The sequence below is a fragment of the Orbicella faveolata genome, unplaced genomic scaffold (genome assembly GCF_042242905.1).
Source record: "Orbicella faveolata isolate gen_17 unplaced genomic scaffold, um_ofav_v1 contig_46, whole genome shotgun sequence".
NCBI lineage: Eukaryota > Metazoa > Cnidaria > Anthozoa > Scleractinia > Merulinidae > Orbicella > Orbicella faveolata.
Window position 1 is genome coordinate 7,566,187 of NW_028301576.1, and position 22,791 is coordinate 7,588,977.

General features: G+C 39.9%; 1 protein-coding gene and 1 long non-coding RNA gene across 2 annotated transcripts in view; one reads left to right on the forward strand and one right to left on the reverse strand.

The window, feature by feature from the left end:
- The window catches only part of LOC149098203 (uncharacterized), a 443,460-nt gene that overhangs the window by 116,451 nt on the left and 304,218 nt on the right, over positions 1-22,791 (reverse strand). The window lies entirely within an intron of this gene.
- The window catches only part of LOC110040865 (uncharacterized), a 43,424-nt gene that overhangs the window by 9,369 nt on the left and 11,264 nt on the right, over positions 1-22,791 (forward strand). Inside the window, exons 10-36 of the mRNA XM_089277308.1 lie at positions 65-323; positions 1,433-1,550; positions 2,819-3,024; positions 4,289-4,527; positions 5,734-5,839; positions 6,111-6,272; positions 6,622-6,753; positions 7,284-7,415; positions 7,550-7,756; positions 9,197-9,422; positions 9,989-10,038; positions 10,397-10,547; positions 10,976-11,144; positions 12,683-12,948; positions 13,667-13,827; positions 15,135-15,294; positions 15,579-15,711; positions 16,441-16,633; positions 17,212-17,314; positions 17,543-17,656; positions 17,951-18,124; positions 18,799-19,038; positions 19,549-19,680; positions 20,332-20,466; positions 21,634-21,756; positions 22,103-22,225; positions 22,520-22,717. Of these exons, the coding sequence (XP_089133434.1) occupies positions 65-323; positions 1,433-1,550; positions 2,819-3,024; positions 4,289-4,527; positions 5,734-5,839; positions 6,111-6,272; positions 6,622-6,753; positions 7,284-7,415; positions 7,550-7,756; positions 9,197-9,422; positions 9,989-10,038; positions 10,397-10,547; positions 10,976-11,144; positions 12,683-12,948; positions 13,667-13,827; positions 15,135-15,294; positions 15,579-15,711; positions 16,441-16,633; positions 17,212-17,314; positions 17,543-17,656; positions 17,951-18,124; positions 18,799-19,038; positions 19,549-19,680; positions 20,332-20,466; positions 21,634-21,756; positions 22,103-22,225; positions 22,520-22,717 (4,412 nt within the window). The remainder of the gene's footprint in view (positions 1-64; positions 324-1,432; positions 1,551-2,818; positions 3,025-4,288; positions 4,528-5,733; positions 5,840-6,110; positions 6,273-6,621; positions 6,754-7,283; positions 7,416-7,549; positions 7,757-9,196; positions 9,423-9,988; positions 10,039-10,396; positions 10,548-10,975; positions 11,145-12,682; positions 12,949-13,666; positions 13,828-15,134; positions 15,295-15,578; positions 15,712-16,440; positions 16,634-17,211; positions 17,315-17,542; positions 17,657-17,950; positions 18,125-18,798; positions 19,039-19,548; positions 19,681-20,331; positions 20,467-21,633; positions 21,757-22,102; positions 22,226-22,519; positions 22,718-22,791) is intronic.

Sequence of the window (22,791 nt, forward strand, 5' to 3'; positions counted from 1 at the left end):
TCTGAGAAATAGTTGTTTGACATTCTTGGGTTGGATGACAAATGATTACTTGTTTCGCTTGCAGAGGAGTTGGCCTCTGGGATTTTACCATGCGACCTGTCCAGTTAGTGAGGAAACTAGAAAAGAATGGCGTCTTCAGATTCACAGCGTCAATCGATTTGGGAGGTGTTCCGGTGCACGTTGAGATTTTAACGGGAATCAGGTTTGGAAGATCGACATTCGCTGTTGGGTTTGCCTTTGATAGAGAATCATATGGAAAACTAGCGGAAAAACTCTCTGGCATCGGAGTTGATTTCCTGGACAAACTTGGACTAGAGTTTGAGGTAAAAAAAAACTGAATAATTGTTTAATCACGTTAAAGAGGGAATTATGGGTGAGTTTCTATAATAATAAACGTAAAAAAAACAAAACAAAACAAAAAAAACAGAAACAATCAATGCCACTATATTTGCTTTATATATTTGATTCACTAAGCTCGTTTTCCTTTCCCTTGTTTTGTAAGTATTTTTCAGTTTTAGAAAAGATGCTAAAGTTTTCATGGAACTTCCACTGCACACTTCCTTGATATAAACCTCAAAGAGTTACTGCACCTTGATAATACCAGAACTCTGCTCAATCAAGGGTTTCTTCCTGCGCCATCCTCAATATTGAGGTCCGTTGGTTGTTTTCGTAATTACGATCGACAGCAGCGACAGGATATTTGCAACTTAAGAATGTAGATGTAGATTTTAAATTGGTTTTGAGCTTCAGAGTTCTCTTTAATGAAATAATAAAACTAAAAAAGGATAGATATTATTTCATTTTTTCCCTTAAACTAGGATTAGTCTGTACATTGAACATTTGTCATGTTTTTTGAGGTAAAATAGTTTTGTCTCTCTCGTAATTTTTCCAATCGGGGGCCCGTTTCCCGAAAGTCCCGGAAACTAGTTGGGTCCGCAAAGCCATTTTTAGTTAATCTGTGTCTAAACATAGAGAGGTGTGTACGTCTGAAATTTCTTGAATAAAGAGATCCTCTGTTTATTTTAAGAATATGTGAATAAAACAACTCTGTAATCACAAGGTTTGAGATTTTGCTATGGCTTTCCGGGTGCAAAAACTTTACGGGACCTTCAAGAAACGGGCTCCTGGTACTGTAAAGACAAGACTTTAATTACCTGTTTGTTTCAGTCTCTTTTTTCAAGATGCAACAAAAAACAGCAGCGTTCTTCAAGTTTGTAAAAAAGGAACATTTCTTAGCTTCATCGTAACCTATGAAAACTGGTTTTTGTAAAGTAATCTTACGATGCACAATTGGATATCTGAACCATTTCAATTCAGACGAATCCACAAAAAACTTGGAATCACAAGCCTTTTCATGTTGTAAAACTCAAAGGGCAGGCAGAACATTAATACTTGCTGAAAATGTTCATATTATCCTCAACATCTCTCATAGATTGGAATGTCCTTTCATCCTCCCGAAGGCTTGGGATTTCAACAACTTTACGTCGATGCAGAGACCAAGTTTTCTAAAGAGCCACTTCACAGCTTTGTTTTCACTAGTGTTCCGCAAGGTGGGTGCAATTATGTACCGAACAGGTCCCCTAACAGAAAAATAATGATAATAATAATAATAATAATAATAATAGTAATAATAATAATAATAGATAAATAAAAATGATAAAAATGAATAAATAAATAAATAAATAAAGGAGACATTTTGATCCTACTACAAGCACTTCAATAAGAATGTTTTACCTTGAAGCAAATGTTTGTGAAATTGCTTTGACTGTCCCTATGTTCTTTAATTTCTGATTTACCAGTGCTTCGCCGTATTACAACTGCAGTGACCTTTAAGTCGTAGTCACTGAGTCGTTTTTGACTCGGTAGCCAAATTTCTTCCATCTCATTATTGTCTGTTTCTCGTTAGTCGTTGAATCCAGTCAACGTTATTTAAGTAGAGTAGAGTAGAGTAGAGTAGAATCGAATCGAGTCGAGTCGAGTCGAGTCGAGTCGAGTCGAGTCGAGTCGAGTCGAGTCGAGTCGAGTCGCGTCGCATCGAGTCGCGTCGAGTCGAGTCGGGTCGAGCCGAGTCGAGTCGAGTCGAGTCGAGTCGAGTCGAGTCGAGTAGAGCAGAGAAATGTGAAGTAGAGTACAGTAGATTACAGTGCATCGCAGAGCAGTGCAGCGTAATGCAGGGCAGTGCAGTGCAGTGCAGTGCAGTGCAGTGCAGTGCAGTGCAGTGCAGTACAGTGTAGTACAGTGCAGTGCAGTGTAGTACAGTGCAGTGCAGCGTAGTGCAGTGCAGTGCAGTGCAGTACAGTATAGCACAGTACAGTACAGTTCAGTTCAGTGCCGTGCAGTGCAGTGCAGTGCAGTACAGTACAGTACAGTACAGTACAGTACAGTACAGTACAGTACAGTACAGTACAGTACAGTACAGTACAGTACAGTACAGTACAGTACAGTACAGTACAGTACAGTACAGTACAGTACAGTACAGTACAGTACAGTACAGTACAGTACCGTACGGTGCAGTGCAGTGCAGTGTGGTGCAGTGAAGTGCAGTGCAGTGCAGTACAGTGCGGTAATTACAGTCTCGACTCCCCGAGTGACCAATCTTTGTTGAACGAAAATACCCTGGTATTCGTCACAGTCAAATTATTCTGTTTTAAACTCTCGTGATCAATGATGAACATATTTTGATATTGTTATTTCGTTCCGAACCTCTCTATCATAAGATTTTTCTAGGTAAACTCTCAACGAGCTTGTGTATATCTTTCCTTCGATCTCTAAAATAAGTCTCAAGAGGAAAGTAATTTTCGATTTCCTATATTTGTAGGTATCTTTGCCGCAGCCCAGATAGTTCTACCGAAGGACTGCCAAGGCAACATATTCTGTGAAATAATGAAGATGATCGTAGGGCCAACAATCAAGTGGTACATTACTGGTCAGTTTGAATGGAAAAAGATTCGTGTCGCTACAGGTTTCGCAAATGTTCGTATCTATGACGGCCTCTACTTTCACAAACTTGAGCTATACGTCGAGGTAAGTTGCTGCAGCGTCAAATGTCTTGTTGCGGTTAGTTCCACAGTCAGAAAGATGATTGGGTTGATTCCTAAATTGTGTCAGGAGAGGATCAAGGGTAGGTGGGTCCATGCTCCGTAAAGGCCTTATTCCCCTGATAATCTTTCTCAGGTTATTTTTAGACATGGAACCCAGTCCTTCCACGGATCATGTTATCACGCACGTTGCGTGAATGTTTCCAGGGAGAATCAAAATGTGTGTAGAACCGACAAGGCTCACCTGACCACGTGAGCAAGTTCGCCGTCACAGGATTGGTTATTTCTAGGCATTCTAGGATTTCCATAACCGAGATTGATCTAACTATAGCTTGAGAGGGTTTACCTTAAGAACAGAACTTACATGGGTGATTAACTCTCCCGTCTTCTCTTGGTTGTGTAATGAACTTTCCTTGTTTCTTTTGCTTGATAATTTCACACCCTGATACATACATATTCATACAAATAGTTTGATACCACAGGTTAAAACTTATGGCAACTAGAATAGCCGATGTGGACCTGCCAACAATGATCGCAGTTTTAATCGAACGATTGAAACTCACTCAGTCTATTCATGAATTATGATTAATAATGGTAATAGGACTGAGTGGAGTCCAATTCGATCTGTAATCATACGAGTGATTAACAAAATCGGACGACCGCAAAGCGGGAGTCCGATTTGTTAAACACGAGTATGATTACAGACTGAATTGGACGACACGATGTCCTGGTACCAATTAATCAAAACTATGACAAAATTCGAGAAACGAACAAACCATCGATTGAGCGCTGAACGATTAAACGTCGTTATGAATGGTGAAAAACACAGCAGTTTACTCAAAAACGTGCACCGCAACAGCGCGCGCAAAAGGACGCGTACTGTCTAATTACAAGCATGACGCGTATACACTGTCCAATTAATGCTCAAATCGGGCTGCTGATAGCCAATCACGTTCGAGAATTTTGTTACAGTTTTGATTAATCGATTAATTAAGCTACGCAGCTAACAACAACAACAACAACTAAATAATAATCATCATCATCATCATAAAAGGATTTTAGATCTTTCCATTGGCAACTCGAACTTTAAAAGACAGAGACCATTTTTATGGAAGACAAATCATTTCACAATGGCCAGTGAACAGTGTGAACGTCGGAAAAATTTATTGTCGTTGACAGCTCTTAGAATTATGGACATATATGGCTCTTTTTATTTTTGTTCTAAATGACTCTTTACACTCTCTGTTCAGGCTGACTGGAACGATACAAATACTCATATCAAGATAGGATTCCGTGCAGACATCAAGGTCCCGGTGAACGGTGACATCTATCGTGACGGTATCAAGGCTCCTAATAGTGAACTGTTCTTGTTTGGTGTGTTGGAATACGATTTCACGGAACAGGTAGTGGGTGGCAAACTGGGTATGCGCGGAATTTGGCGAAGGGCGTACTTCATACCATTCCTTGGTATAGGAAACATTTTCCTTGGGTAAGAATAAACGCAGTTAATCATTTCTAGAGCACTTAAAAGCACCATGAACAACAACAACAACAACAACATCTTATATTTAAACACGGTGGGTTTTAAAGCTAATATAGCTTATGGGGCCGTGCAAAAAATGTTAATAAAATAATAAAAAATTAAAAATTATTAAAAAATTATTAAAACTGAATGTAGACAATAAAAAGAAAGATATTTACAATAAAAGATATGAATAAATTTAATAAAAGACGAAATCCCTGTCAATTTGGGGACGGCCCATTTGCGGTGACTCTTCATTAAAGTTCAAGTTTCTGAGGGCGTGAGACTTTTTTGCCCTTTTGGCGTAGTCCCTAGCGCTGGCAGCGTATGGTTCTAAAATATTCCAAACAATGGATCCTCTTTGAGAAATAGAGTTTTTCATATAATAAGTTTCAAAACGTTGTACGCCAACACGATGTTTATGACGGAGGTCATACGTAGACTCTTTCCTTTGGATTAAATGTTCCAAGCATGATGGAGTTATGCGGTTGTAGATATTATAAGTTAAGGTGGCTATTTTGACCTTATAAGTGTCGAATAAAGAGTCCCAGTTAGCTGTTTTTCTTACATCCTCAGAGGGCATGTCGCGCGGGAGGTTACATATGACTCTAGAGGTCCTACAATGTATGGATTCCAAAGAATTAAATTCGTTTTTTATTTGTACAACACCCCCAAATTGGTGAAAACGAAGTGAAACAGTCACCGTTTGTAAAAACCGTTTGTCTAGATTAGCATGCTATGCTGTGATTCGTTTGGTAAACCTCAACATTTATGGGATTAAAACTAATCTCCCCTTGGGACTAAATGATTAGTGCTTCGCCAAGCCAAATAATTAGTGTTTCGCCAAACATAACAAGAAAACAGCAACAACAGGCAATGGTTTATGAATCTCTTTTTGCCCCATCATTGTTTACAAAATTTCCTGCGTTTTTAAGAAGCGAGAGCATTAAAATTTCAGGGAACATTTTGAAATCAGTGACAACAATCCCAAGTACATAGAAACATTATTATTTATTCTATCAGTGAAGTCTCTTTCTTTCCCTGTTTCAATTCCGTTGTTCACGACAAACGTTCGTAGCTCGTTTTAAGTCCATAGTTCGCTCAGTATTTAGGATTTTCTTCTTAAATCTGAACTGTTGTATCTTCAGCTAATTTCCGTTGTAAAAAAAACAGGTTGACGTACAAAGTCGGAGCGCCTATACCCATCACTGGTGTGCAGTTTGGAATGCGAGTAGAATTTGGATACGACTGTCTAATACCGGCAGACTTTAATAACGATGTGAGTTTTAGATTTGCCCAAAGCTCAAGCTTTCTATAATAATTCGATACATTTGCCATAAAGTAATACGTGGTTTGATATTTCTTGCTCTTATTCTGCACTACATAATGAGAGTCATTCTGGTTTCTCTTCTCTGTGGATATTTTCAGATCTATAGAAGTTTTGTAACAGTTTCCAAATTTTAATTTAGTCAGTGGAATTATGACTTCTCCAAACCTATACTTGTATTCCTCCACTACAAGTTAATGTCTATTATCCCTGTTGTTCTTAGGGTCATTGTTTTGGAGGCAGTGGCTATTTTGGTGTTGGAACACCGCAGTTCTTTTACGCCGACATGACTGCATTGACTCTTGGGAAGATTATTCGACTTCTGGGATTCACTTTCCCACTTCCGCCTCCAATAGCACAGACGGGCTTCCCAGAAGGCGCTGCGGTAAGTGTTGCGGCACTTGTCGAACAAAACTCCCGCCCTCCTTTTTTACTTATATATACCCTTAATCAGTGTTGACTGTAAATGAATTACATTGAAAAAGCGCACTTGAAAATATCGTCGTCCTGATACTCTGACTCCTCAGATAAAAAAAGAAGCAAAACAAAAAAAAAAAGGTTAAGTTATTTAGAAGTCTCGAGGAAAAAAATAACAGTTGAGTATATTTAACAATTTATTATGGTGTATGGAGCTATTATATAATAACGATGACCTTTCTTAAATAGCCATAAAGGCTTACATGTACGAAGGATGTACTTTATATTAAATCAGGTTGATGTCCATGTTATTGCAGGGCTCATACGCTGAAGATGCCTTTGATTTACGTATCGCTGGTGGCCCCTACATCTACAAGGGCTTCATGATCAAAGGAACAGTCAATATTCTGGGATGGGAGATCTACGCGCATGTCAAGTTATCAGATGAGGTTAGAAAAACTACTGACTTAAGGTGGCTTACTACAGTTTTGATGGATTATAACAACCCAACTTCCAACTCTTTTGAAACATGTTCCAAGATTCTTTCCCTTTCTCTATAAGACAGATTTCTTCGCAAAATCTGTCTTACAGATTTTTATCCTACTTTGCATGAATGTTGAGGTGTAGTCATACGGGTAGATTTTGAGAAAAACGTGATTTAACCTACTGGTGCCCAGTCTCTCCTTAGGTACCCGGTCGCTAGTTAAGTCACCAATGCAGTATATGACGGCTTTTATATTGCTTCCCCTACAACCCCAACAGATACGTATTCCTTGATGGGTGCAAACAATAGGGCGGCTGAAAACACTAGGTGACACCCAAATCTGCACGAGCATCCCCGCCTTTCCCATCAGTGATGCCCTCACCAGCCACTATCGTACCTTCGCTTCTGAAACCTGGAAACAAATAGCTTGATATATAATTAGCCACAGCAGCTGTTGATTAGCCTGTCTCGTAATACAGGGATATTTTTTTCCAGGCAATTTTCGTGGACTTGAAGCCGGATCCAGTTAAGATTTTAGACATTGCAGAGATTGTCCGTAGCCCGACAGAGAAAGACCTGGGACCTTGGTTCTATGTCGATGCCAGACAGACCCCAATCTTCATCGAGGTGACTTATCTTATTCCCTACGTGCCTGTTACGTAAAACAGTGATTATATAAGTCGTATGATATGAAACTGTTTTAATCTGATTGCTTAACAAAGTTAACAATGTGACTGTATCGAGCTTTTTTTTTCACACAGGCGTATATTGAGGGGTATACAAATCTGCTTGGAATCTCCACATACTGCCGATTGAATCTGACAATGACTCAAATGGAGTTGCTAATCCAAGGGAACTTCCTGGAACTCATAAGGGCTGAGTTGTTTGTTTCAGCAAGTTACAGCACGACCTTCATAGGCGCACAGTTTTACGTCAGAGTTACAGTGGACTTGAGCGGAATAAACGACGTAAGAAATTTAATATAAAGCCTAGTTTAAACTAGAATCATAACGACATAAACAAACGACATATAAAATAGCTTAAATAACGCGCACTAGGCTTAATATATAGATTTTGCCAAGCCTAAAAGCGGAGCTCGTTTAAAACCTGATTAAGCTAACCCAGGTTAACTGAGAGTTTTGATTTAGGGTTTTTTTTTTAACTCGACGGGGAGGTTTTCTGCTTATATTGTTTGGCCTTAAGAGTTTGAATAATATCAAATCCTTATATCTAATCCTGGGTTAGCGTTAACCGGCTCAGGGGCCCGTTTCTCGAAGGTCCCGAAAAGTTTTCGCACCCAAAAAACAGAAGCAAAATCTTAAACCTTATGACTTCAGAGCTCTTTTATGCACACATTCTTAATATGAGCAGAGTTTCTCTTCATTCAAGAAGTTTCAGCCGTATACACCCCTCTGTCTTTAAATACCAATTAACAAAACATGCCTTTGCGGGCCCGAAAAGTTGCCGGGGCTTTCGAGAAACGGGCCCCTGTTCCGAAAAACCCGGCCCTGGGGCCCGTTTCTCGAAAGCCCCGGAAACTTTTCGGGCCTGTAAAGCCATTTTTAGTTCATCTGTATCTAAAAACGGAGAAGTGTATACGCCTGAAACTTCTTGTATGAAGGGCACTTCTGCTCATGTTAAGAATATGTGAATAAAACAGCTCTGTAATCGTACGGTTCGAAATTTTGCTATGGCTTTTCGGGCCCGAAAAGTTTCCGGGGCTTTCGAGAAACGGGCCCCTGATTACACTAAGTTAAGGTACTTGGTCAGGGGTTAACTAAAAAAGAACACGTGACCTCGATAACCTCAAAACTTGAGCTCGCAGTATAGTCACGTGATCCTGGTCAGCGGAGACCTTGTTTTGACAGGTGTCAATTGACCATAAAATGGATGCCTCTCTTTTCCTTATTGTTAAGGCCAGAGAGTATTACACTGAACTCGAATAAGCCTTCGAAAATTTCATCCAAGTTAGTCTTTAATCAAGTTGCTTTGAGAAAAAGGATCACGAACGAAGCGTCAATTTTTCAAATATGATGCAACTTAACACATCGATAATAAGCTAATAGGCTTGAAACAATAGCTTACTGCTAAGGCTGAAATAATAGTTTAGTACAGCACAAAACCGCGAAGAGAATGTAATTTTGTACCTTAAATTTGAGTACACGACAACATCTTTTTAAAACACTTTTTTTTTCCTACACACGGAACGAGAAAGGTCACGAGGTGCGGAAGAGTTGTGCACCAACCAACCAACCAATCAAACTCCCTGAAACAATCAGCTACATACATATATATACTTAAACCTGACAAAGTTCTTTGTTGTATGTTTTTGTTAGCTGTTTATTAGCTATGACGCAAGACATATATAAAAAAATAATTTCCTCAACTTGCTAATCACTCTTTCCAAGGCTTTAGACGCTGCAGCCAAGGCTGTAAAAGGTGCTTTTGATGAGGCGCAAAAGAAGCTTGCTGATGCAAGAGAGGCCGTCATCAGGGAAAAGGAAAACTGTAAGAGAAAGATGTCACTCAAATGTGATAACTGTAGAAAACTTAAATGTGCTCAAGCGGAACGAAATTGTAAAGGATTCTTGGACAAGGCTGGCAAATGGATTGGAGGCGTAGTCAATTCTGTTGGTAAGGGTTGTTAGAGATTATTTTAAAATATAGCATATAAAATCTAACAAATTGCAAATGAATATCACTAAATAAGATTTTGCTAGAATGATGAAAAGTGAATAACAAGGAAACTGTTACACTGAGTTCTGTTAACGTTCCATTGAGTAAAGTTTAAAGTATTTCTACCAGGCAGGGTTCCAGATGGTTGCCCGGATGATTACTACCTTCGCTGAAAAAAAGTTCAGCGACATCGTTGCGTTGCTATGGAAACAACTCTTCAGCGTTCATTACAATAACGATCACTTAAATAGACTTCAGTTTCATCTCAAAGACCGTTGCAATCATTTGGAAACAACTTTGAAGAGACCAGAAAACAGCGCGTCCTTGCTTGATCAAGGTTCTAGAAATTAGGTATTTTCTTATCAGTCTAAAGCAATTATCATGCGACCGTATGAAAAGCTGGTAGTCTTAATTGATTGCTCAGCTTTTTCTGGAGCGATCGTGGTGATCGAATTGATCGTATAGAAACCAGGCTTTTGGAATATTCTGCTCCATTTGACGTTTTCGTTACTGAATTTCTTTAGGACAATGGATCACGGGGACTGTAAAAAAGATCGGCAAAGCTTTGGCTCCGGTAAGGAAATATGGTTTTAGACAGGCTTGAAAAAAAAAAAAAAAAAAAAAAAAAAAAAAAAAAAAAAACCCTTTCAGGAAACGAAATGCTTCCCTTGGGGCATGGCTTAGGGACAAGTGACACTCAACGACCAAAAGCCACGCCCCTGTAAAATGTTCTTGTTTATCTCTAGATTATTGTGAAGCAACTGTGTAAATGGAAAATGAAACACTCTTCGTGGTAACATATAACAAGACTTTCAACACCAGCTAAATACTACCACAAGCATATCTGTCGCCATTTCGAAACCTCCCCTCCCTGCGATCTGTCTCAGATAAATGGGAAAGTAAATGTTGAATTCTTGTATTATTTTTAACAGGTTGGCAAAGCGATCAAGAAATTTTTCAAGGGCTGGAGAAAGAGACGAGAACTTCAAGACATGCGCAATGAGAACTTTGCACTTCATATTCGTCGACGTCGATTTATCAGCAAAATTATATGCGAGGGTCTTGTGGGAGGAGGGTGCGACGGTCAGTATGTTGCTTGGAATTAATGCAATGGGAGCATTCGCTGATATTTAGGCGCACATTACGCTGCATTTACAGGAAGCTGTTTAGTAATTAACCCTTGATTCTGAAGGCTGCTTACTTGGCATTCATTCCTTCTATACATATACCTTTCGGAATACGAGCCTGGCCGGGCTCTCTGCGCTATGTTCCTGAGCAAGAATCTTAACTCCCACATTACCCCAGGTGTATAAGTGGGTACTGGTAAATTTCATGCTGGGAGGTGGGGAGAGGGTGGGGGGGGGGGGGAGCGGCGGTTAGAGTGAAAATACTTGTAGTCTCTTCATGCTACAGAAACCGGATAAGCTGTTCAGGATGGTATGGACCGGCAATCGGTCCGACACCGACTTTACCTAAGCTATATAACTCATGGAATTAATTTTTGTTACCAGCTGTGGCTAGTCTTTGCGAGGGATCGTGCAAGTTCGTTGAACATATCGGCAAAGGTCTGTGTAACCTACTGGATGTTGCTGTTGGCTTTCTAAAGTTAACCGAGATGGCCACCAACTGGGTCAGCCAGGCTATTAACTTTGTCCTGACCCAGTTGTTTAGAGTTTACAGGTAAGGAAGGGATTGCACTTGTTCAATACTGCTGAGCATTAAGCGCTTTTTGTATGACCTTAATATGATAACGCGTAAACACAAACAGGACAACAAACAACTGAACCGGCCGGTCGGTTGGTTCAGCGAACAAGTAAGGCAAAGCATTTGGATTGGAGGATTGATACCAGTCACACTTTTCAGAGTCTATATGTTGTGGATATTTCAGTAACGGGAAGACGTGTGGAGCTTGTTTTGATCCTTTCAATCACTGGAGAATGAAAAAACAAACAAACAAACAAACAAACAAACAAACAACAACAACAACAAAAAACAACGAACATGCGAGAGGAAATTCGTTTCTTAAAGATGATTTCCAGTCCATACTGGGCGGTCTCAGCACCCTAATGTTTATAAACGTTATAAATCTCACTCGACGGAATGCGAATCGATGTTATTCATTACGAACCGCATACCTCATCTTTGACGCCCTTCAAATTCTTTTTCCAACAGCTTCATTGATTTTTGCAACTGCGAAGTTGTTTCATCAAGTGATATGAGAAAGAACGAAGCATGACACTTCGACCGCCTCGCATCCATAACGGCGGTTGTTTTGAAACTTTGAATTTACTTCTTGTAAGTAGTTGCCGCGAAATGTTTACATCGATTTTGTGATGTCTTACATAAAACAAAACAAAAAACACAAACAAATCCTCGGGAGTGCGCAGTACAGACTAGAAATCATCTTTAAAGTCAGACGAGAGTCGTCCTGATATGAGGCCCAGCTCGTCTGTCGTACCTTTGTCGTTGAGAACTCAAATATTTATGCCGATATTAGCTCTCAGGCAATAGCATATCCTTATCTTGCGAAACTGCATGAAACAACTGAGCTCGGCTCTGTTCAAGTAAATTTCTAAATCAGTCGTTGCAGCTCTCTGGCGCAGACGTCTTGGTGATAGGGGCATGCGCAGCTCGATTGGTTTCAGGTGGAGCAAAATCCACATTTACTTCCTCCATCTGGAACAGCTCGTTTGCTAAACAAGTTCTTTTACGCCTTAGCCTTCAAGTACAGATAATAATTTATGACGACCTGGTAAGATCAAAATTCGCATTAACTCTTACCCAATGATAGGATACCTTATTTTAGTATCACCCAACTAGCGGACTAATGCAAATCCTGCATTTTAATTGGCTACGCTAGTAAAAGACTATTAGTAATAGTCCTCGAGTAGCGAAATTGGCGCAATCGAGCGTGACGCTTTCTTTCGTTTTATTCCCAAACAAATATTTCTTCAACTTGCATTTGCTAACTTTATTATTGCCTGTTCTGTCCGACTAGTTGGGTGATACTAAAACAATTAGACCCTTCGCCCTCAAGGGCTACGGGTCTAATTGTTAAATAGACGTCTCTATCCTTTGAGCAAATGTATCTATTCACATAGCCTATGTAGCTGGCGGGATTCGCCGCCAGAGCTCACTCGCTCGCGAATCCTGTCAGCTACGCAGCTGGCTACTATTCACAGTGAATCCTCAATTATTTATTTTTCATTTGAACACAGCATCAAGTTCGAGTTTGGTCTGGCAGCGTACGCGAACGGAGCACACAGCAACGTCATTTTCAACGCAGCCGTGGACCTCGTCATATTTGGGAAACGTCTTTACCTAGCTGTTAATTTCAACCTGAATGATCCGGTTGGCAGTCTGAAGACTGGGGCAGATACTGCAACTGAGTGGTACAAGGACAAAATGAATAACAAGGGTGCTACAGACACTGAGAAAAATTACTACGACAATCCAAATCCCTTTGCTGACTTTGAAATGTCAGGTACAAGATTAAACAAAATGTAACAGACAACCGTCGTACATAGCAGTAGACAATTATCGTGCGAAATTAAAGCTCTCGAAATATCACTTGATAGTTGGCCCGGACCCACGAGGCGGAAGGCTATATTAATCGATATTCCCCAAGATGAAGCAGGATAATTGTACAATTATTGATTTCAATGAAAAACATTTTACAACTGGGCAAACTTTGGTCATACAGACGGTTTCTTTTTACAAGATGCTGGATGAGTTTAAGAAATTACGCACAAATCTCTTGTATCTGTTCTGCTATAAGCGTACTTTAAAAATAAAAATATAAAAAATATATAACCTTTATGTACCTTCGGCAGTGTTTATAGCACGAAGGCTAGTGGGCCCGACCAAACAACTGAAACAAGTAATTCAAATTGAACACAACATTGTTAAGATAACAAGTTGGCTCTTTACAAGCGTGGCCTAGGATTTGAACTCGGGGCTACAGTGAAACAACAAATCCAGGCAGTGGTACGGTCAGAGTGGGACTCGAACCCAGGACCGCTGAATTACGAGTCCGACGCGCTGACCACTCGGCCATGCTGCCTCCTTTCATGCGTTCAGTATCTCGATTTACGGTACATTCGATTCAATCGAGTTTGTTCCGCGCTTTTTCTGTTGTTTCAGTTGTGTGTTATTATTACTGGTTCAGCAATAACTGTTATCATTCTCGGCTTGTGTTGTAGAAATATTCTTGATAGAGAATCAGCAGTCCGCGACGGATACCAGGCGCGGACCCTGTTTGTACGTGGACTCTAAGGAAGACGGCGCTCTTATTAGAGTAACAGGTTGTAATGATACTGATGAGAAACAGAATTGGGCTTATACCCTGAAAGGACAAGTTATGGTAGGTTGGATAAAAATTGACTTGCATCTAAGTGAAAGCGTGCGCAAGAAGAAAATACTCTGCCAGCTCCTTTTTTCGTTGGAGTAAAGATTGGGTTGCCCCCGAGTCTATTAATATTTTGACGAGACTCTTCATTACCTTCATATTTACGAAAACAAGATTTACACTGCAAGGACTGTGCAAAACTAAGGAAACATAAAGAGAATCCAAGCGCAATATTAGAGAGTCCTCAAGGTTGGCGTCGGCCATTGGATATTTGCCTTATACCTTCAACAGAGTTTATATTTTTAGGCAGCTTGTTTTATCATTATACGCGTCTTACAAATTACTCGAGGTAAACTTCAATCTAGTTACAATTATCCAGAACAAAACACAAGACTAAGCTTTATTTTAACACAATTGCTACTAATCTCGCAACCTGATTGGCTAATTTGCCGTTGTCAATAAGAGTCCAGACAACGCTGCTCGCGTCAATTGTCACGCAATGCCTTTTTCAGCTCGCGCTCTGAAAAAAGACATTTTCTTTGACTTTGATATTGTGCTCTTTGTCGATAAGAGTTTAGACAACGCTAAACCACATTCGATTTATAAAATTTATAAACGGTTATAATTATCCTAGTGAGCTGATAGCAATTGCTAATAGCAATTTGCAACCCAAACTACACAAAAAATTGCTCAGTATAACACTGACCCCTGAAATGGACAAGTCACGCAGAACTTTTAGATCCACGTTTACCGTAAACGGCGACCGGTTAGGGGTCACGTGACCAGAGCTAGACTTAACGTTTGAGGTTTTCGACTCGCGTTTTCAATTTTCACGTAAGTCATTTACCTCAAGCTTCATTGCCTTGAATTTTATTTCATGCCATGTGCAAATGCTGAAATCGAATACAGTAACTCTTTTCTTACAAACTGGTTATAACTTTTGGGCCAATAAGCAATTTCCTAGCCTGTTTGTTAGACGTTTGCGATAAACGTGGATCTAAAGGTCTCTAATTTGGATTCAATAAGGCAAACGCGGGTTCAATTTCTACTTTTCGTAGTGATTGCGGCAACGCTGCGAGTTCATTTTAACCAGTTGCCCGGGGATGTTACACCAATTAGTATCATCGAAAACGTCACTTTTCTCGCAATGACGAAAAAAATGAAGAGGGAGCAAGCTGCCCGAAACATTACTCAGGGTAACGTCAAGTGTACAAACAGTTGATTGCAGTCGTCTTTAGAAACCTTAAGAAAACGTCTTAAAAAAGTGACGGGAACCGCACATCTCAAGTTTTTGGTTCACTAGACTTTGTTTTGATTCTTAGAACTCGTGGTCCCAGTTGTGCATCGATACAAATGGAGCTTCCAAGGGTTCAAAGCTGATACAAACCAAATGTGACCCGAGGCAGGATGATCAGAATTTCCAGTGTGACTTGGCGGTCAGATCCATCAAGAGAAGGAGGGCTGACCAGTGTTGGACGGTCGGTGAGTTAAACGGCAAAATGTGTGTCGCTTCGAAGACATACATCTATGAAACACCAGTTGCCGTCTCGTGGTTTGTTTTGCCTTTTTTATTTGAAACGTTTAGTAGTTTTCAGAAAATTCTTGCTTCCCTGTGAGTTTGTTACTTGTGTTTGATCGCTTCGCGTCTGGTCGCCTCTGCTATGTTATAGTATTAACCGGGTCAAACGCGTTGATGAGTTTACTACACGAAATATCTCCATTCATGTAGGGAACTGACCTTACAGCAATTTGTATTTTGTCCTCAGGTACGACAAGCCTGAATGGTCCTGGTTCTTTGGTTCATCTCGGTTCCTTGAAGTGTATTCACCCACAGGGGGGAGGGAACAATGTAGCAGAAGGCACCAAGTTACTCATACATAGCGGATGTAGTGAGAGCAGGTAAAACAAGTAGTCTGTGATTATTGAGCAAGAATTCGAACAGGAGAACTGATCACCCGGTTAGATGGTACAATACGATCTTTGCATAACGAATACCGGAGCTGCAAAGAGCGTGAAAAGTTGTAGTGAGATTGCCTATTTTGAGTCATGAAGTGGTGTCTAGATGTAAGTTTATCTGGCTGTTTAAAAGTTTCAAAAATTTATGAGGAAAACGTTTCTGGATGGTAAGCTTACGTTTAAAAGAGAATACACAATTTGCGCTAGTTTTACGAATGTTTTCGTGTTTTGCGTAAACTAAAGTACAGCTTAGCACAACTTTTACGGAAAACGTAAACAAGCGAAATTGTGTCCGACCACATTTGCACTAAGTTTACAAAAATGTAACTTTGCGTTTTTTCTAGTAAAGCGCAACTTTACCAAAACTCTACATTGCGCGTAAAGAAACTTAAATCAAGCTCATCCATTTTAAGCTACCTTTACACCAGTTTAAAATGACATCCGACAGCGAAGACCAACTTTTACAAGCAAGCTAAACTGGCGTAAAGTTTGTTCAGCAGCTTTACGCAGAAATACGTTTCTTTTATTTTCCGTAAATTTCTTTTTTCATACTGTTGTGCATTTGTACTAATCGACTGTTGAAAGACACTTCTTGAGTAAGAACAAATCTGTACCTCCTATGTTTTCGTCTCCCATGCCAAAATGAAATAAATAGACCTCTCTGTTTAACAGATTAGAATTTGTCCTGGAAAATGGCAATCTGAAACACACTAAGAGTGGAAAATGTGTGCAGCCAATAGGAGCAGCGGCAGATGGTACAGGGCTTGGTTTATACTCGTCATGTGGTGGACATCAGTTCAGTTTCACTGCTGGAGGGTCACTACAACACGTGGGAAGTAAAAAGTGTGTCAATACGAAATCAGAAGTGAGTGTACCGTGTAGTTTTGAGATTTCTCGAGAAAAGGGATTTTTGGAACAACATCGTGCTTTTCTTTTGTAACACAAGAAACAAAGTGAACTCGTTATGGTAACGACTCACAGCTTTTGGTGAACAGTTCTTTAATTACGAAATAATATTTTGCGAGCAGTTATCACGAGCTTTAAATGCGAAACTGACAATCGACTTCATATATTACCTAAGCTATATGGGGCTGTCAAATAAATGATTCTAATTCAACACAAAATTATTTATAGAGCGACACCTCTGCCTTCGCGAGGTAGATTTTCTTGTTCAGATTGAGATTCAGCTTTGACCATAAGATTAGCAGTAATTGGCTTACCTTCTCTTTCCGTTAGATATTCCAGACTCTTGCCGTTAGATATACCTGATGTTGGCACTGAGATCATTTTAGCTTTATTTTAATTAATGGCCCCTTGTATAAAATTATTTTCACGTATTGATTTATTGGCATCGCATATCAAAAATGTGATCGTTCTGTTCCTTGATGTCTCTTTAGGCTGAGTGAGACAGGTGCAAACTCATGTAATCTTTCTTTTTTTCAGACAATGATTCCAGCTGACAGTGAAGAAATAGTGTTAAGCAGCAAGTGCGAAAATAGTGACTCCTCTCTAAACAAGGAACATCTCTTGTTTAGTTTTATTCCAAGTACGTTGATCAGTCTTTTCTGCTAGCTGGTTTATAAACATTTCCTTTCCGTAATTTACTACCAAATTTGTTCTTTCCAAAACAATCACGGACTTGTTGTTCTATTGTTGTTCAACTGCGTGGTTGACCTTCGTCTTTTTTGCGTTCCATTGCGCCTTTTCGTTCATTTCTTTCGCGGTCTTAAATTACCCCAAAACCAAATATTTCACCTGTATTTCTTACCCACAGCCGACCCGAACGTACATCTTGACAAGTGTACATATTTTGATCAAGCAAGACTGGATCAGCGCTTTGAGGTGTTGGATGAATTAGGCATAAGTATCTGTAGCAAGTTTGCCAGAAGTAAGTATCAAAATGACGAGACACTTATTCCGTCACCATGAGTTTGGTGCAACTCATAAGCGTTTTGCCCTCTGCCATAATAGGATGATACTTCTTCAATACGTAGCATGGTTCACAAGGAGGGTATCATCCAGTAACTGTTAGCTGAAAGTGAAGATCGTGATTATGCACTGTATACAGTGAAGACAGTAAACCTAGCCAATAGCAAATGGAGTTGATGGGATGCAACTGTGTAAGATTCAATAAACTTGTGCAGTTGACTGAATGACAGCGTCAAATGTAATTTTCTTTTAGATCTAGCTTTCAAGAAGACAACGGAACAGTCAAGCACTGATCACAACGGGTTCAGCAGCCGAGCTGTGGATGAAAATTATTCAATTTTCTACAGAGACAAGACTTGCACACATACCAAAAGAGAAACCAAACCGTGGTGGAGAGTTGATCTCGGACAGGAGTACATCGTTACAGGTGTGTGACATAGGTGTGACAACAAACCGAGCCGTCACGAAATAGTACTACGCAACACTCGAAATCCCTGACTCGTTTGAAAATGATCGTGGTTCGAAATCAGGATGCCGGGAAAGGGAATAGCGCGATAAAATAATAACATTACCAATTCTGAGACTAGAACATTCTTATGAGGATTTGAAGGTTTCAGAAATGTTGAGAGGGTCTGGATGTGGTTTAACGGATCGATAGATGAGAGATATTGTCAGCCGAGAGATAAAACGTCTTTCTTTAAACTGATGACTGAGATCTGAGATCTATAAAATTCACTGAAAGCTGAAGAATATTAACTGATAGCTGAGAACTCGCCCTGAAAGGTTTAACTGACAACAGAGATTACATACAGCTCTCAGTTCCTTTTAAACCCTTTCAATAGAGGCTTAATCGAAAAGCATTGCCATACAGCTTTGTAATCCAATTCTCCAAATAGGCCATCTTACTCCGCGCGCTCTTTTCATTTGTGACATCCATTCTGTTCCACGATCTACTTTATGATTGACCGAAAAATTTAAATGTCACTGATCTCCATCTGCAACAGTCCTTGATGGTTTCACTCTGGGTTACAGGAAACTTGTTTGAATCTGCCCTATATAGACAAAACCTGTTTCATCTACACTATCGTTGTTTTTAACCAGATGTGATGATCGTAAATCGCTATGAATATTTCGAAAGACTGACGAACTTTGACGTAAGGGTTGGTGTCAACAAAGACAACCTACGGAACCCAACGTGCCACGATCGCGTGAGGACTGTGGGCCAGGGACAAGCTCTGAGAGTTCAGTGCGATCCACCAATCCCAGGGCGATACGTGTCAGTGCAGATGTTTGGAGAAGGAATTCTGACCATGTGTGAGGTGACAGTTTACTCCAGAGTCGGTGAGTATTAAATCTAGCCTGCTCAAGGCTTAAGAGAGGAGAAACTCATCAATGAAAATAGGAGTTTTTGAAAGTACCCTCACTGGCTCCCTGAACACGCTTTGATGAAGTTAATGCTACCCATTCTGCTCTGTCCAGTTCTGATCCATTGAACACTTTTTCGACCACCGCATTGTTTAAACATCTAAACCTAGCACTTACTCACTCACTTTAAATGTAGGAAATATTAAGAAGGAATTAAGCAGCCAATAAAGCGCACGTAATTGACCTACGAATGGCGTCAGTATCCAATTAAAAGTATCCAATTAAAAAAAAAAAACTGTTATTGGATACCTGTAATTGGGCACCCACGTGATTGCGCAGCGATTACATCCAAATAGGTATAGATACGATTAGTTCAGGTACAGTTTTTTTAAGAGTCAGTACATCCATATCTCTCGGTCAAATAATCAACAACAGGAGTTTTCATTTTAGCGTTCGGACTAAACTGTGATTATTTTTCCAATTTAGGCGCCTTTGCAGATCTGTGTCAGCTTGATAATGGTGGCTGTGAACAGGTTTGTTATAACCTGTGTAACCTGAAAGTCAAGTGCGGCTGCTGGCCTGGTTACACTCTTGCTTATGACGCCAAGACGTGTATGGGTGAGTAAAAACTAGTTTTACCACTGGGACTAAAAAAAAGGCGTTAGATGTTGTTGTCCTTCTATAGTCTTGCTTTAACTATTTATGAAAACAGCAGCAAGAGTGGCCAAAAAGCGTCGAGCAATGGTATCAGTATGAACTTTCAAATACTGACAATGGGTGTAGCGGTTGAAGTTCTTCCCTCTTGATCTTTTAAAATTCGGAAGTGGCTGATTATCATGTGCTGCTTGAAAAGGAAGCCGAACTCACCCAGTTTTGTCTTCTTATTTCTTTTAAGCATTTATTTGATTTTCTTTTTATAATAGTTGCACTTTTGGGTTAAGGATAATAGACTACGTTCGATGTCCCAATATCCTAACATGGCTCCGAGGCTTTCAGGACAAAATTGAAAAATAAAAATCTTTAAGTTTCTTTTCTCCCTCAATTTCCAAAGGACACTTGAATTGGGTACAAAGAAAACACCACCAAATATAAAAGTTTTTCCTGAAAGCCTCGAAGCCATGTTAGAATATTGTTGTATTGAACTTATTTTATTTATTTTATTATTAACTATCGAGTACAACTTTCACAAAAGTCGGGTGCATACTAGTCATTTTGAAGTAAATTTGCCTACACATCTTTTAAATGACAATTTTTATCTGCTGTCCTTAGATAAGGACGAATGCAATGTGAACAATGGCGGTTGTGATATTGTAAATGGTTTGTGTATTAACACGCCGGGTAGCTATCATTGCCGATGTAAACAGGGATACGAGCTTAAAGAGAACAGCGAACTTGTCTGTGAAGGTAAGTAGCAACAACAGTAGGCTGAACGTTATGCAATTAAGTTCATTTCAGAGTCACCAACAGAAGTTTCTTTTTGCTGAATATCACAGCTAGAGCCTGAAATTCCAATCGCACGAATTGTGAGCACACGCCGTTGTCATTAGATTCAGTGGTTGCCAAGTAACGGGGCGTATCTTCTTGGCAACAAGCTTAAAGGTTGGAACACATGAGAAGACAAGTTCCCAAGACTAGTCCCTGCAACAAGTCGCGAGAACAAGTAGCTTCGCGACCTTCACCCTTTTGTCAAAAATCTCGCGAACTCAAACTGGTTTGAATGGAAGGGACTAGTGCCCGAGTGTGGCTACCGCTTCGTTTCCGGTTTATTTATATCCGGTTTAAGTGACATCACGTGACATTTTCCCAAGAAAATTACACGTGTTTTGATTTTCGTTTTGGGGGTTTGTAGTTTTGTAGTTATATTCAGAGTTATTAGTCCAAACAGTTCTTTAACATGCCTTTTTTCACGTTGCCAAGATTAATTCCTGTTTTTAGATCTTTTTGCACCTTAGCAAGGTTAGCTCATGTTTCTGTACCTTTTTGTATGTTGGCGACGGCAGTGCTTTTGGATGCACGTTGCAAATCTTCTGAAATTAAATCAGCTAACGACAGTCACACCGCGACTTGTCCCTCAAAACCCTCCGTGTGAACTTCTGGTGTGAGAAGTCCAAGTGACCAGTCCCTACTGTAAACTCTTCAAAGGAGTTGTCCTAGGGCCAGTCCAGGGGACTTGTTCCCATTTGTGTGTCGACAATTAAGTTATAGTTTTGGAGCGCCTGCGCTCTTGTTTTCGAATGGAAACGTTTTTTTTTTCTTTTTCAGAAAGGATACGTCGGTTTGAACATAAATATATTTATTTAACAAGAATTAGTCAAAGAAATTAAAAATCGGATGTAAACGTTAACATAACAGTTAAATGACAAGGAAAAAAATAACTAAGATATATCTCAAGATATATCTTAAGCGAACGCAAAATTAGAATTGATTGTGGTGAACCCAGCCCTGATAAAAGTTTGGTGTATTTTTATGAAATGTTTTTTTTTTAGATACAACAACGAAAACCGGTTAACTCTATCTTAACCAGCGCATTTAATCCTCAACTTTGCTCACGAGTTTATTTCGCATTTTTAGATTACAACGAATGTAACCTGAATAACGCGGGATGTGAACAGGTTTGTAACAACACTGCAGGAAGCTTCAACTGCGATTGCAGAGCAGGATTTAAACTTAAAGCTGACAAAATGGGCTGTGAAGGTAAGAAACACGCCATGTTTTGTGAAGAGAAAAGACCTTGGGCCGCCAGATGAGAGAAACGTTTCTCAGCTGGCGCAGGTGGGCAACAGAATAACCCAATTCTGATCTCTTAACTACGTTCTGCTCTAGAAAGTTAAGTTACAAGTTCTAGGTGGTTCTTTATTACTACCTCACATGAAACTTTAGGAAGACCCTATGTCTCTCTTTCGTCTACCGTCAATAGAGATTGTTCTACGGATTCACTTTTTCTGGCAATCCATAGTATGTTATTCATGTCTTAGATTTCAGTAAGGAAGTTATGACGATAAAGCAAGGGTGTTAACAGTAGGTTCTACTGTCATTTTAGACATCAATGAATGTGATACAGACAAAGGTGGCTGTGACCATAAATGTACCAATTATGAAGGTGGATATTACTGTACCTGCCCGACTGGATATCGACTCATGGACGACGACAGAGGATGTGAAGGTACACCTTCATTTTGTCTCGGAATCATGTAAACCATAGATTCTTATTTACGTTTCGACTTATTCGGCCATTCCTTCTTGAAGTCACGGTTGATGAAACCACACGAAGCCCCCCTCTCCGGCATCACTGAGACTTGGGTTTGGACTTCGGACCTGGCGAAATATTGTAATGCGTGGCTCCCTAGTTTAAATTTTAGCTTCTTCAAAAAACCAACATGATGCATCCTCCTGTTATTATTCTAGTTATGTTATTACTGGTTGGATATTTATAATGCGAAGAACGTTTGTACCACAGAGATTTATTGCCCCGCGTTGGAAGCTCCATTCCGTGGTCTGATCACCCCAGCAACCTGCACAGATGAACGTGCAAATATCAAACGTAATACTGTCTGTACATACGGATGTGTTGCTGGACACAACATCGCGGGCGGAGATCTATCCGTAACCTGTCAGATCGATGGATTATGGCAAGGAACTGTACCTTATTGTAAACGTAGGTGCTATACTTGTTAGAAGTAAGATAATTTTTAATTTTGCCTGCGTACGCGAGCAGATTCATGCCGCTGA